At 37.1% G+C, this 16,048-nt stretch overlaps 1 protein-coding gene across 3 annotated transcripts in view; it reads right to left on the bottom strand.

The window, feature by feature from the left end:
* Nucleotides 1-12,541, bottom strand: part of FAP (fibroblast activation protein alpha) — a 38,897-nt gene extending 26,356 nt beyond the window's left edge. For 2 of the 3 annotated variants that reach the window (XM_030952074.1, XM_030952075.1), the window contains exons 1-10: nt 11,806-12,026; nt 11,451-11,535; nt 6,060-6,155; nt 4,096-4,190; nt 3,914-3,988; nt 3,671-3,723; nt 2,643-2,715; nt 1,920-2,040; nt 1,271-1,425; nt 61-164 (exon numbers count right to left, since the gene is read on the bottom strand). In XM_030952074.1, coding sequence (XP_030807934.1) covers nt 61-164; nt 1,271-1,425; nt 1,920-2,040; nt 2,643-2,715; nt 3,671-3,723; nt 3,914-3,988; nt 4,096-4,190; nt 6,060-6,155; nt 11,451-11,535; nt 11,806-11,811 — 863 coding nt within the window. In that variant the 5' untranslated portion in view covers nt 11,812-12,026. Of the gene's footprint in view, nt 1-60; nt 165-1,270; nt 1,426-1,919; nt 2,041-2,642; nt 2,716-3,670; nt 3,724-3,913; nt 3,989-4,095; nt 4,191-6,059; nt 6,156-11,450; nt 11,536-11,805; nt 12,027-12,446 lie in introns of those variants that run through there. The other variant, XM_030952073.1, reaches the window with a different exon arrangement.
* Nucleotides 12,542-16,048: the final 3,507 nt, after the last annotated feature.

Raw genomic sequence — 16,048 nt, 5'->3', positions numbered from 1 at the left:
TAAAACAAACAGACAAAACCTTTTTTTAACCAAGAAAAGACATATTTGAGGGCACACTACCTGGATGCTATGATTGCAGGAGCTGGCACCTCCTTAGGACCAAATGCTTCAGAGTTAATAGTGTCTACAATAAACACTTTAACAGTAGGATTTTTAGCTCCAGCCTTCAAAGAAAATGTTTTAGGTTATTAAAACCAGGCTCTGAATAATTCAGATTGAGGAAAATCAAAACACTTTTTGCAGGAAAGTAGACAGGTAACAAAATATTAATTCAGTTGAGCATATAAGAGCAAATAGTTTTATAAGATCTAAAAGTGACACTGCAGCAGTAGTACATACTTAATTTTCTATCATTTATATTTCTATATATATAAAGAAGAAAACCTTTTAAACATTTGAGTTTAGTGCCTTTCTCTATAAAAAATGTGCCTGGTGGTAACGATTGTTCTGTTTGCAATGGGGGTCTTTGCAGCACACATTACATTGACTTCAGCATAAAACTCCAGTTTATTCACATGAGTGCAAGGGCTGTTTGACATCCCAACTGGGAAATGGTTGCTTAAACTGATGTCATGGTTGCTTCTTCACTGCATACATTATCAGTTTTTTAATTCTTCTCCATGTGTGGTCTAAACCATTCAGTTTTACTTTAGAACTGTGACCCAGCTGACAGGTGAGCAAATTCTTTAAATACATTAGCATGATCCCTTGCAATCATATGAACATGATAAGAGTCAGGAGAGCTTTCTAATGCATGCTGAAGAAATGCCAACCCAAAACCTTGTTGCCTTAGATCTCACACTTGAAAGCAATTAAAATCCAAAGCCCCTCCAGATCAAAAAGCACTATGAAGACTGCAAATAAAGTGAAGCCTTTATTTTAAAAAATATATATAAAAAACACCTTAGTCTCATAATTTATTTACTATAATGAAAAATAACAACTGCATCATTTACACACCAGAATAAGTAAACTGAATTGAAAAAATATTAAGTACTTTTGCACATGCTCTTTACTTACATGAGTAATTACATTTATTTCACTGATACTATATTTAAAATATATAAAATATAAAATATATTTTAATATTATATTTAAAATTTTGTATGTACCTACAGCTGTTCTGAGCTTAGACCAAGCTTGTTTTCTTTTATTTAAGTCACAACAAATTTAACCATGGTAATACTTACGGAAGTAAGAAGAGTTAATTTTCTCATTGTCATAACTAATTTCTCAACAGAAAGGAAGTCAAAAGAATGATAAAACATACCTTTGGGTAAGGGATGGTTATTTTTCTAGGATACTGGTCCTCACCAAAATATGAATATTCAATAACTGGTATGTCAGAATCATTAAATTGTACATATGCTAAATATCTTCCACTTGGAGACCACCACAGTGCATATTTTGTTGCTAGCATCTCCTCTGAGGGAAAAAAAATTGTTTATAACTGTAATCTACCTTCCAATCTATTTTAGCATTCTACTCAGCACACATAAAGACAGTTACACTAAATAAATAACATCAAACATCTCCAAACATGCACACAGATCCCACTTAATCCACTTGGGATTTTCCTGTGTGCATGTTTTTTTTTTTAATTTTTTTTGATGCATTGAAGTGCCAAATTTTCACTGAAATTACAACTTTAAATCCCAATTCCCAGCCTCTGCCTTTGCATCAAAAAGAAGACAACTCTGTAGAGTTCTGATATAGTTTCAGTAACAAAGACTCAGGTTTTTGGTTATGTGTTACGAATACAAAATTCATACATTGTACAGTAAATACAATACGGAAAAGAAATAATCCTTAGGGCTGAAAAAAAAGTATCATCACAGACATTTTAAAATGGAATGTGAAAACCAGAACCAATCTAGACAAAGCATTTATCATGTTGCTGCCCTTCAAGATTTACTTACCTTCATAGACCCAGTCAGGAATCCCATTAAATATTTCATTCTGTTTTCCATCACTAGTTATTTTAACTGGTGCCTCTCTAGGACTTTGTTTCAAATAGATATTATTCTGATATACATATACCTAAAGACAAGAAAGTATTTTTAAGAGTACAGGCAATAACCGGATTAGAGCAAGGTCTTCTGCAGTCAATACTCCTACATTACACTAGCAAGACCTAATGAATACAAAATGGGAAATGGTACACTAATAGCCCTTGTAAATTCTGCAAGAGCTGGTACCTCAGCATATAAATTATACATTGCAGGCCAAATTCTGTGTTCAGTAAAAAATTCAGAACAGATTTTAAATACTGCATCTGTAAATCTCCATTTTAAATTCATTTATTACACAGCACCGAAAGGGAAACCAATTGGTTTTCAGGCCTTTAAACTGCACTGAATCTTATATCAAATTATGTTGGTCAATTCTGGATAAAGACTGGTGAGCACACTAAAACACATAATGTACCTGAGAACACGGATTAGTCTTCTCTTGAGACACAGACAGTAAAATCTGAACAAGTTAAAACTGTTTTCTGTGTCATTATTTCTCATAACCAAGATTAATAAACAGGCCTGTCAAAAATATGGGCTAATATAAAAAAAAACAACAAAAAACCAAAGATGAATGTCTTTAAGCCATACAAAGCAAATTCATTCTAGGACTTAATTATCTTTACTAACCAATTTGTGTCCAACGGGTGACCAGGATATATACTGAATTTTATGTGGAAGCTGATTTTCTGTTACAAAACCACTAAAAAAAGGAAAGAAGTTGAAATGGCTTTTTGTGCACAGTGCAAATGGATCATTATACTGTACATTAATAAAAAAGTCACAAAGTCATTTTCTAACTGCTTATTGTTTCTCGAGCAATGCACAATTAAGGCAGGCAGAGACATGCAGTTAACAGGATGGTGTGCACCAGTGCTGGCAAAGGCTTAAACTTACTCCTTTGAAAACCTATGCAACCAGCCTAAGGAGCCAGCCTTATCTGCTTCCAAAAGCTGCACAAGCACCTGCAGTCATTTGCTGCAGCTGCAGTTTGAGTTACAGTCTCAGCAGGTTATTGGGAAATGTGAACTCAGCACGCACTGAGGCAGGTGCGACAGCAGCACCTCCAGCATTGGGTGAGGATCCCAACTCCCATGCAGTGTCTCTCTACTCACAGCAGCTTGCAGCAGCTTCTTCCTGTCACCTTGAGCCAGCAGTTGCCCAAGAACGATGCGGCTCAATGCAGTCTCTGTTGCTCAGAACTAAGCACATCTGGTCACGTTGCTGCTTTCAGCATAAAAAGGGATTGCAGAGGCAGATGGCCTCCTTTGGATTTGGTTTGGGCAATCTTGGGAAAGAGACCAAATGCCATGGGACAAGCTACAGACTTTTGGGGAATGCAATGTTGGTTGTTACGAGAGTTTTAGGGAAGCTGAAGATTAGACCAATGATAAAAAGAATGAATTTGTAGAAGGGGATGGGGACAAAAGGGAATATTGAGCAGTGAAAGTTTTAGGGCATGAAATAGAAATCAATCCAGATGAAAAGAATGTATGATTTTTCCTAGAGAACATTTTTTTTTCTCGAGTAAACAGATTTAGGCAAAAGCAAAGCAAGTTGGTAGTCACATTACTACAGTTTTGGAGTGAATGCTTGCAAGCACATCACTACAGTCAGTTTATGCACCACAGCTCTCTATAAGAAATATCAAGCCTTACCCATTTATGAGATCATAAATGTGATATGATGCTGTATAAGAGTATCTCCACAGCTGCATAAATGAAGGAAGATAATATTACTAGCCTTGAAAAAGATAATCTAATTGCAAATAATCAGCTGTCTCTTCACAGTCTATCGCTTTCTCAAGAAAGTACCAAGAAACATTTATCTACAGTAAACGCAATTAACAAAATGCTACATAAAATTACACATTGCATTAAGAGGTATATTAAAATAATTACCTTTGAATAATTGCTTTCCAGAGCTATGAAATATTGGTCTGATGACATCACATAATTTGAAGCATTAACTTGTTTCTGAAAAATTAAGAAGTACATTATATTCTAGTCTTACTCACTTTTAAACTGTAACTTGAAATACAACTGCATTTTTCTGCCTTTTTATTAATGAGAAAGGTACATACCATTGTGCTGTTTGTCAGGATGGTGGTCCAGTAATTAATTTCAACATTGTAAAGGATAATATCATCCTCTGCAGACTGATGAAGATACTCATTATCTTCATAAACAAGATAAAATGTTTGTTACCTTCACAGAACATACTACACAACATATCTGCTTATCAACAAATTCACACTTCTTTCAAAGAATAAGTTTTAAGCAAATATCTTTGGGCATCTACATAAATATTTTCCTTCTATTGATGCTGAGGTACAGAGTTAGGAAGAAACTGTCTTCAGGGTTCTTGAGTACATTCTTGAGACTATACACTGCACAGAGGATCAACTATTTAACTTCACAAGTAAATGCCAGATTTTATTCTCATGTCTGATCAAGAATGCCAGTGACAGACCCATTAGAAAGTCAGTATCAAAATGTAAATGCTTTAAAGAAAAACACCTTTGCTTATCATTTTACCAGAACACTATCATTTGTATATTCTGCAGATAAAAGCAGTACCACACAACTGACACTGCATGATTCTGCCCTTACTCACAAGAGTCCTACAAAATAAGGGTGAGGGGGCTTCGTTGAAAATAGAATTTAACCCTGCCTTTGCTCAAGATCTGAGCTATAGTTTGGTAGAGAATAAAGATCAGAATTTTAGTTTCAGATTATTATTTTCACTGCTATAAACAGAGAGAATGAATTACATATTTGGTGTAGCTAGAAAACAAGACTAAAAGTTAAATAGGAGCCTGAAACATTGTGAAGATGTTTATTTTTAGGAAATTAGATCACCCTTGGATCTTCTGAGTACTCTTGTGTGATTTTTGTAACAGTATTTGTGTTTAAAATCATCCTTAGGATAAGATATACAATTTTGACTCCTTGTTTCAGAAGAGAAGCAGACATATGGAATGCTGTAGGCATGGCTATCTATGGAATCTATGGCATGACTTTTGTGTGAGTTTTGTGACTGTTAAAGGAAAGATAAGTTTAAGTGAGAAAGCTATAAAGAGAGAAGAATGTTAGGTTTAGGTGATATGCTGCCTACATTCTTCAGACATTCAGACAGAATTCTATTAAACAGTGACCTAATTTTTAAATCATGTAAGTGACATCTACGTACTTCAAACTGCTCATCGTAAAATTGAACCACTCAATCAATGCCTCACTCATAAGGCTTTACTTCAGTTCTAAAACTGTGGGCTAAAACTAGCTTAGTGAGACTCCATGTGAATGGGCACTATGCTTGTTGCTACAGGCAGAGAACAGTGCTTGAGGCAGCACAGAGATGGGAGTAGCATGTGTGCTAGAATGTAACCAGGCTAGCTCCAGTCCCCCTGGGCTGTGCAATTCAATGGTAACAAGAGCAGCACTTCAGCCACACACAGACACATTCATATCAGTAGCGATCAACTTCATGTCTCCACCTTAAGGAACTTAGAAAGTCAGCTTTATTTTCTATGCAATATCCTGGAACTCAGGAATTTCAGCAGCGTCAGCACTTCCTTAAATGAAATTAGAACAGCTGGCCTCATTGCAGAGCCAGGTACTACTAAAAACAAAGAACAGGGCCTGTAAGACAGACTACCTCAATCATTACAAGTGGTAACTGAAAAAGTGCTGTGAAAAGCATGAAAAGGAGATTGCTTAAGGAATGACTGACACATTGACAAATTTCTTTCACTTGCTGCAGTGAATATGACAGTAAAAGAAATAAAACACTGAAGGCCTCTGTAAAATTATAGTTTATACTTGACTCAGACATGTCTGTTGAAACATCAAATACCTGGATTTTCTAGAATGACTGACAGAACAGTAAATTTCAACCATAAGTTTTGACTAACACATTGTTTAATTTCATAGTTAGCATTCATTCAAAGTAAAGCTGGAAGGAAAATACATTTCTCAGTCTGTGTAAACCAGTCTGGAAATACATATTAGAAAGGCTTATCTATGTTTGAGAAAAGGTTTTACTTACCTGACACCCAATATGGAAAAAATGTTTTATATTGGAAGTTTCCATTCAAATAATCCTCCAAGGTAAGAGCTCTAGGACCATCATCTGTGTTGACAACTAAGCATAAGACAAAAATTTTATGTTAATGGCAAGAGGGAAAAACTTTATTAGTCTGGGGTTTTGTTTTTTCTGCATTTAATGCCATGGAACAGTGAGGATACCATAGTCCTGGAGATACGCAAATCGTAGGTGCAGCAGAAAGGAAAGTTCCCTGTTGCTGTTCTGATAAGTTCCTTTAGTCTCTGAAAGACTCATCTTTGGGAATGCAAAATTAACTAGACAAACTAATTTATTTCAACCATTTATTAATGCAGACACATTTACCTGAAGACCCTGTGAGTCCAAATAAGCTTTTTCCACACAAAAGACAAATTAAAGGTTGCTTGAGTTTTTAATTCTTTTTTTTTTAAGCATGGGTTTCATGAACTTGAAGAGGGAACTATTTTAATCAGGACCTTCACACGTCCAGCAAACGGTCAAACAGCAGGATGCAAACCCTAACTTCCAAATTTTGTACATGCCTCATTAACCACTGTTAGAAGATAGCTTGCAAAATAATCACCATCCACATATATTTCTTAGTAGTCACATGACAAATTTCAATGAAGGAATGCAGATAAAAACAATGCTGAAAAGTAATGAATGAGTGAACCCAAACTTGAACTTTTTATTTAATGCTGCAAAAGAAAGTTGACAAAGATTCTTATACGAAGAGAGGTACTCAAATATTTGATTTCTAAGCAGGTCAGATAACTGTATTAAAATAATGCAAGTGGAGGCTGGTTTTCTGGATATTGTCTGGCTATATTTTTCCCCAAAGCTAAACAACTTAAGCTAGGGCAGATTGTAAAAGAAATCCAAGGTCAATCAGCTGGATAAGAAGAGGATTATGCTGCACAGTTCCTGTGTAGAACCTATGCAATTCACAAGAGTGAGAATAATCAAAATATTTAAACCTCAAAAGAAACATGAATTGTTCTGATAAAGGCCATTTTTTAAAGTTCAACAGCATAATGATGGCAGCTTTCAGGTCTTGGCATTCTGGATGCTATGCTTTCTCCTTTAAAATCCAAGAGATTTCTGCCAGGGTATTCAGAGGTAGTGGAGATGTCACACTGCAGCTTAGTAGATCTTTGCCACTTCCCCTGTTTGTTCCTTCAGAGCTCTCAGATGACAGTCAGATAATCAAGATGACTCGTTGCTCTCAGGTTTCATATCATGCTTCATCACTTACTCATTAGTTGCCCTCTCTGTTAAGATCACACTGACTTCCTGGGAAATGTTTCTTCATATTGCCTTCTATGGTGCTTTGTAATGTTAACACATATTTTCTTCTGCTAAGTGACCATTATTCACTGTAGAATACACATGTCAGGTTGACTGTTGACACAAGCCTTGTCTGCACTAATGCAGAAGAAAGCTGTCACAAGGAATAAAACTGAATGCCAATTCAGAGGTAAAAACCTGTCCCTATAAACTCTGAGCTAGCAATATATCCAGAAAATATCCCAAGAAGTTCAATAAGAAGTTAATCCCTCTTGCTAATACTATGACTGCATATTACAGATCTTTGATGCATTAATGATAAACATAGAAGATGGCAGACTTAAAAAAAAAGTTCAGAAGATAATTCCAAAGAATCCAGTTCTACTTATGTTGAATGATGATTACTTAGCACTATCTCTCAGTTAAAATTCTCTAAGTGAACAAGCTTATTAGCAAAAGAAATCAAGATCTATTTCCAAGGTTGTTTGTATAGAAAGCTTAAAATTTGCAGTCCTTTTTGATACCTTAATCTGGTAAAATTACCTGGTTTCGTCTCTCATCTTAAGAGACAAGCAGTATCGCAAACTTCCATCACTGGTCTAATTTTCACAGCTCTAATTCAAACCTTCCCTGTGATAGCTATTTCACCCTTACATGCTTAATACTCCATGAGGATTTATTATGACTGCTGATTTTCAAAATGTGCCCACTAAGATCTGAACTTCTACCACTGTACTGCCAAAAAATTTGAAAACAACTATTTCTCACTTGAGTACTTACAATTTTGAATGCTTGTTTTTAGGTAACAGCTTTGTTTGTATTACCAGGATTATTCAGTTTCAAAGACTGGATATGGGTAAACCAACACCACCCTTTATATCCCAAAGCTCTCCTGGCTTATGGCTTATTCCACATGTTCTAATGTGCATCCTTATAAATTGTGACTAGTCTTGCCAAATTACAGTAAGCATACACAATAATCAGAAGGTATTGTTGTTTCTGTATATGGTTATTTTTATATGTATATATCTATGCATTTTATATGTATTTAACATATATGTATTTATATAAGTATTTTATTTAGCATCCACTGCTAAACATCAAGTAGACGACATGACAAAGGAAAACTGGTTAGCACAGTATTATTGTCTGCTTCTGGACTAGAATTTCCATTCTCATCTCTGTGGGCTGATGCTGAATAGCCGAAGCACAAGCTCCTCCAACATGAGGAAAAACAAAATGCAATTTAGCACTAGAAATTAATTCCAATACTCCTGACCCTGCTCCAAAACTTTGGTCACACTCAGCATCAACTCACATCAACTGAACCTGCTTTTCCACTTTTGGATTTGGCTGAGGTGCTGCAGAGAACACAACCTCTTCATAAGAAACCGGCTGCTCACCACTTTGTGGCTGAGCAGTAAGCTCTATGACCTCACCTGTGAAATCAGAGAAACAGGGATTGGGCCTCAGGCCTAGGCCAAGAGTACACAGGGAACAGAAACTTTGACAGATGTGACTTTGGACATTCATTAAAAATAGCAGAACAGATTAATTCAAAGCCTAAGCAATACATACAGTGAACTGTAACTCTGCCTGTGGTTCCACTATTGCTTCTCAACTGCAGACAGGTATTTTCTTTCTTTATGCTGCAGAAGAAGAGGACTAGGTACACCAGTATACAAGTGAAAAGCTCCTTTCTGAACCATTTGGAGTTGCAGTATCATAGCTGGGTTATCACTGTCAGGTAAATCCCACCACATATTCCTAACTCAAAGATGTGTCAAAAAACAGTCAGTGATTTCTTAGGCATGGATGCTATTTGCTACACTGATATTGCCCACCTTGCTCTTCTGAGCCCTACAGAAATTGTATAATACTTGCAGTTGCAAGTATTTGCCTCTTAATATCCTCTCAAAAAATTATTTTCCTGTTAACTTTTGAGAATTTTTTGACATTTTTATAGACTTGCATGTGTAAATCAAAACCACCTACCACATTTTGAGAAGTCTGAAGAACATGAAATGACTAGAAACTTAGCAGGCAAAACCAGAACTAAATGCTCCTTCCATTTTTCTTTGCAGATTTCTTAAGCAGAAATTTCTTTGGTCTGTGTCTATACATTTCTCATATGCAATTAATTATCTTTCTAGATTGCCACATCCTCTCAGTTGAGCAGTGGTAAAGCCAGAATGTACAAACAACATTCCAGCTGTGTAGCCATTTCCTGTCTGTCTCCAGCTTGAAAAATTTGTAACTGCAAAATTAATTTATATTTCTTCTATTTACAACTGATCAGTAGACTAAGAATTCAAAATGTTTAAGGCATTTGAATAGGTAACTGCAGCACTTGCAGCTCCACCTGAGAATAAGAAGCCATAATCTGACACATCCAACATAATTGTTCAACATATGTGTTGGACATAACTGTGTGTTTGTCAATTGTCTAAAATGCTGCTCCAAAAGCATCCTGTGAAGTAAGATAACTTCTTTATCATCCTACTGGATCTAAATATGATGTTTGGTATGACTGGTGATTGGTATGACTAGTGTCACTATTCCAAGAGACACTACAAGAGTTCTTCATAATTGCTGAGGTACTGAAGAGGCCAGAGAGATGTATTTGACAACAAAAAACACACATTCATTTTTTTCCTACAGTACCTTACATCATCTTTATCAACTTCTTCAGGCTGCCAAACTGATCCTTGGTCTCCAACCTCTTTGTTCCCTAGCTACTATTTTTTAAATTTAAATATCATAAAAATATTCTGCCTTCCCTGTCATAAAATGCAGATCTGATGGGAGTAAGTCTGACTTGATACCATGCACTTACCTTGCAGTGAAAGCTCAGATTTGACCAGGCTTAGCTAGACAAAAAATCTGGCACCCCACTATTGACAGTAAAAGTCAAACCTGTCACTCTGAGGTGCTATCTCTTCCAGCACTGCATAATATATATGCATATCTATATCTATCTATAGATATATATAACTGATATACATCTAGCCTCACATTAAAATGCTGCATAACAAAATCATCCCTAACTGCTTCAGAAACCTTCAACCCTTCTCTCAACAGCCCAGGATAAACATTAGTCACAGTAATATCAGATTCAAAAGAGATTTCACCTTTCACAACACCTGCATATTAACTGCAGGACTTAACTTTTACAAGACTTAAGCAGATGGTTGATTTTATAACATTTAGTTGTAAATACAAAACTGTTTCTCCATCTCAGTCCCCCTGCCCACACACATAAAGAAGAATAATAACAGAAAAAATGTCCTTTAAATAGATAGTGTTGCTGGAATATAAGCCTTTTATTAATATTTTAATTATTTCAGAGGCATTAAAGTAATCTGCTATAGTGATAAGGTCATGTAAATACTTCTATTGCAATTACTATCTTGTCAGAGAAAAAAATAACCACAAGTCACTGCCACTCATGTTCAAAATTTCAAAACTCATTTCAAGCTTCACCAGAGCACTCAGCAGACCACACTGGGTTGATTTACCTACAGCTGGCATTATAATAGTAGAGCAAACTATCCATCCCTATTTTATACAATGCTGACTTTAATTTTCAAATGCAAGCTTGAATATATTCACAAGTAATTCATCATACCCTATCCACAAAAAAAAAAAAAAAAGAAGTTTAACTTGTAATTGGATACAGAACTTCTGTAACTATTACACAAGCATTTAAAACCAAACGCAAGTTCACCAAGCTAATGAAAATTACTAGCAGTTTGGGAAAGTCTCCTAACCCCTAAAACAGAAAAATAATATGGGAAGATCTGAGAGTTATTTTTGCAGCGGTGACTAAGAACATTATATATCATGCACAATGAAGTGAATTCAGGTGCTTTTCACTTCAAGGAGTTCCTTGTTTCAACATCTGCTGGCATTTCAATTCTACCTTCAGGATATTTCAGCTGTCAGTACATTTCTGTAAAGTGATAAAGCCATAACAATTCTGACATGATAATCCTAAACATGATTTGATCAACTTTTGTGAACTTTAGAAGCCACAATAGCCAAAGATACTGCATTTTACACTACATTAGATTAGAAATACCTTACCTCTTGATGGTAGCAGTATAATACACATAAGTAATAAGGAAAGCAAAAGGCATATAACCACACCAAATATGATTTTTAGCCGGGTCTGCAGAAAAGAAACAAACAATAATTACATTTTTAATATTGTGTGAAGTTTGTTTCCATGGCTGGTAAATAATGAAATCCTCCTTCTCTCTAACTGCTGTAATCGGTCCTAGCAACAAGCAAAAAATGTCCCTGCAGTACATACAAAAAGACTTCCCTTTCCTTCTCTAAAGCAAATATTTTCACATCAGAGCCAGCCTTGTCTAACAGCTGACAGTTTAAAACAAAGGATGTAAATGCTACCAAAAGTTGAATTCAGGAGCATACAGACCTTCATTTTCCTGTTGTATTCTAAAAGAATGTGAATTCTCTCTTCTGGGTGTTGGTCAGTAGATCTAGGAGAGGAGTTCGAAAAGGCAGTGTCTGTTTTCACAGTTGGAGGCCAAACCTCTGGCAGACTTTTTTTTCCTATATACTTTTGGAAACTGTGCCAAATTCAAAGGCTTTCCATAAAATTGAAACCACACTTTTGGGGAAGTTCTTGGACAAGAAATGGACAGTGAGAGGCTATCGGGGTGGTGATTATGTACTTCCCCTCAATGTGAGCTGTAACCAACATCTGCTTACACTAACTTGAGGTTTTATGACTCATCAGATACTTGACATGCACTGTTTTTCTCTGAAAAGTATCTACTGTGTTTTTTGGCACTCCCCACTTTCTCAGGACATAGTCATGACCGTATTTCTACTATCTACAGAGAAATTAGAAGAAAATCCCATAGCTTTACTGCTTATGTGGAATTCACATATGTTTACTTTTAGAAATAATAAATGATGGCACAAGAATGCAAAACAAGCAGCAGAAACAGTACTGTTTAATGTCTTCCACATGTGAGGAGAATTGCTGTTTTCCCCTGAAAACTATGCACATCTATAGGCTACGTAGGAGAGCTTACAGAAGTAAATACATACAAGCGCAGCGGAAATTCTGAAATAGTTCTCCAACCGCCAATTACACCTATTTTATTTAGCCCACTGAAATGAGGTCAGCTGAAAACTGGGAAAACTCTGAAGACCGCAGAGTCAGGTTACATAATCCATCCCTCAGGAGAGCGGAGAAAGGCAGGAAAAGGGAAGAACGAGTCCGCCGTGCGCGACTCCCGACGTTACCCACACGGCGCGGCCGCCGCTGGCCCCCGCCCGGCCCGGCCTGAGGGAGCCGGGCCCGCCCCCGCTGCCCGCCCGGCCCCGCACCGCACCGCGCCCCCTGGCGGCACAGCGCGCACACACACGGCACGGGCACGGGGACGGGCACGGGCACGGGGACAGGGACATGGACACACACACGGGGACAGGGACAGGAACACACACAAAGGGACAGGGACACGCAGGGGGACAGGGGCACACGCACGGGGGGACAGGGACACACACACACAGGGACAAGGACACACACACAGGGATAGGGACACACATACAGGGGACAGGGACACACACACAGGGATAGGGACACACACAGAAACAGGGACACACAGGGAAAGGGACAGGAACACACACAAAGGGACAGGGACACACCGGGACAGGGACAAACACAGGGACAGGGACACAGGGAGACACACTCACACGTGGAGATAGACAATACATACACATACACATACACATGGGCATATACACAATGCAGACACACACAGGGACACACACACACACACACACACACACACAAATAGACATACACACATACATACATAGACACATATACACCACACACAGGTATACACACACATGCACACACACGTGGGAAATGTCAGCTGCCAAAGAAGGCCACAATCTGACAGAATATTCACATAAAACTTAGGGCTGGTGACTGGAAATTGCAGGTTGGGTTTAAGTGTGTTCATTTTGCATGCAGAGTCTGATGACTGACCTCACCTTTCTCCCTGCTGGGACAGAGTTCAATTTCTTCTGAGGAAAGGAGTGTGTAGTCGTGGTGCCTCTGTGTGAAAGTCAGGCACTGGGACTGATTTTTCACAGGAGATTAACAAGGACCAAGTCCCTAGATCTTACTGAAATTCAGTAGTTGATGGGTTTACCATATCCTCTGGCTTCTCTGAAAATTGAAAATCTAGTAGATGAGATAGGTTTTCTGTCACACCAAATTTTCCAGCAGAACTTGGGCTAACTATGAAGAATTTATTACATAGTATCAGAAAGAAAAAACATCTAATATATTACCCTTCAAGTGGCCAAGTTACCCCCTTAGCTTAACAGTATGGACTGGAATGTTAATCCTAACTTTTACACCAGACTTGGTGAGGCAGAACTGATCTGGGCAGTATTTTGGCAATATTCATTGCATTAGATGGAGAGAGAATTTTTGAAAATATTAAAATTTATCATGTGGAAAAAACAATGATAAAAATATGATTAAAAAAAGCATGTCTCATTTTCTCATGAAAATTCAGTTCCCCTCTCTCTGCAGTTCTTGTCACAACAATAAATTACAAGTCAAACAAGATGAGGTTTCTGAACAAGATCCATGTTGGTCATGTAAGAGATGCAGGGCAAAAAGCCTGAGAAGGCTAAAATATATTATTTTGTATATATTTGTTTATACAATGTTTGTATATACATTGTTCATATATATTGTTTGTTATACTAAAATACATTGTCTAATAAGGGCAGAACTCAGCTCAAAACCAGTAGTTTTCCTAACAAGATAAAACTGCAGCTACTCAAAATTTCCATAACAGAAAAGAACTGTGACAAAAGAATTTTTCCCCTTGTAACTCACACTTCATATTCATATTTCCAAACTGCTACTTATTTCCTAGCATTCCATAATTAATGCTGTTTGTATTTTCAATAGCATGGTTTAGAGAAATACATTTTTTCCTACCAACATTGGTTATTTCTGACAACCAGAACATCACAAAATTGCAAATGGAGGTTTTTGATCAGGCTAGTTTTCCATTCCAAATATGCAGCTTCTTCTAATGAATGCATACTTAGAGAATGCTTCAAAGGAAATGATTCAATCTCACATGATCTAAAAGGCTTTACAAAATGACTTTATGCTGCATACCATGTATTTGTCTACTTCAGGAATCAAATTATTTAGGCACGAGTTTAAATAAGATTCACAATGGCTGCAGATTAGAAGAAAAAAATTACCTGTCAGAGAATGACATTCACAAGCTTTGTAGAACTGCTGCTAATTTCTGAACTCCTTTCTCTGGACTGTTTAGACTAGTACCAGTGAAGAAGCAAACAGCAATTCTTTCAACAGCCAAACTCTTCCTAACTTCTGCAACATAAGGAACCCATAATGTAAGAGAAATAAAAGTGTAAGAAGGGTAGAAAGAGGGCAAGTCACTTGGTGAAATGGACAAATTATGGAACAGAAAACACACTCAGTTTGGCCAGCAGCTATCCAACCAGTTATGCAACTACTGGAAGGTTACTAAAGTATTTACTCTTCACACCTGAGGAAATGCAGATTTACAGATGTAGGTTGTGCATGACATCATGCATGGACACAGCAATGAACACACCACTGAGGTGGATCCAGTTCTTAAGCAGCCACACAGAGAGCCAAACAAATCCCCAATGACTTTCTTCTTTCCACATTTGTGAACTAATAAAAACTCTAAGTAGTAAATACAATCAGGATTTGTCACACTCCCTGGAGGATGTTAGGTCCTTAAAGGCAATAAATGCAGAGCTAAGCAGAAGATTAAATACAGCAATTTAGCTTGTTTTTTACAAATTCACACTTCCTGGATGGGCAATATGGGTGTGTTTTACAACCCCATTCAGAGAAAATAACTTGACTGGAAATTCATTACCCTACACACCAGCAGGATTGATCTGAGGTTCATTATGCATTAGCTGAAGTGAGACTGTGCAAACATTCTTTAAACTCTAGTGACAATGCGGCAGAGTCACGCTAGGAGCTGGGAGTGTAACAACAGCACCCAGGTGAACTACAAGAAGCCCAGGTATGTCTGTCACACAGGTCTGTAGCACATGTGCAGAAATTCATCTGCATATACTTTCGTTGCTCCAGTAAAGGGAAAAGCTCAGATTTCAGAAAACCTACTCGGCATGGAAATTTATTTGATTGAAGACACAGCAGAAATCTATGAAATGATGCAGTATTTTTACCAGTGTTTTACACTTATTTAAAAGTACTGAATAAATGAATTCAGACACTTGAAAATGCTATGTACAGTGTATTACATTGCATTTCCCTGTAACAACTCATTAATAAAGAAATCCAGAGATGACTCAGATGATGAATGATACCTGGATGATTTCCCATGAGGCTATTCTAATAATTAATTCAGTTACTGTTGTAACAACAAATAAACCTTCCTTCCACTCTCCAATATCTTACTTGCAAAGGGCGGGAGGGGTGGGGGTGGGAGAAATCTGTCCATGAGATAAATATGGAGAAACATGCTATTTTTACAATCAGAATACTAACATCCTTTAAATTCCTAGGGTGAAACTATGGTATTATTACTGTCTAAATACTTCCAGTGGAAGAGAATTAACAGTATCACAGTTGGTAAATG

Source organism: Camarhynchus parvulus, chromosome 7 (genome assembly GCF_901933205.1).
Source record: "Camarhynchus parvulus chromosome 7, STF_HiC, whole genome shotgun sequence".
Classification (NCBI taxonomy): domain Eukaryota; kingdom Metazoa; phylum Chordata; class Aves; order Passeriformes; family Thraupidae; genus Camarhynchus; species Camarhynchus parvulus.
The sequence above is the reverse complement of the archived record's forward strand: the minus strand, read 5'-3'. Positions and strand labels throughout refer to the sequence as shown.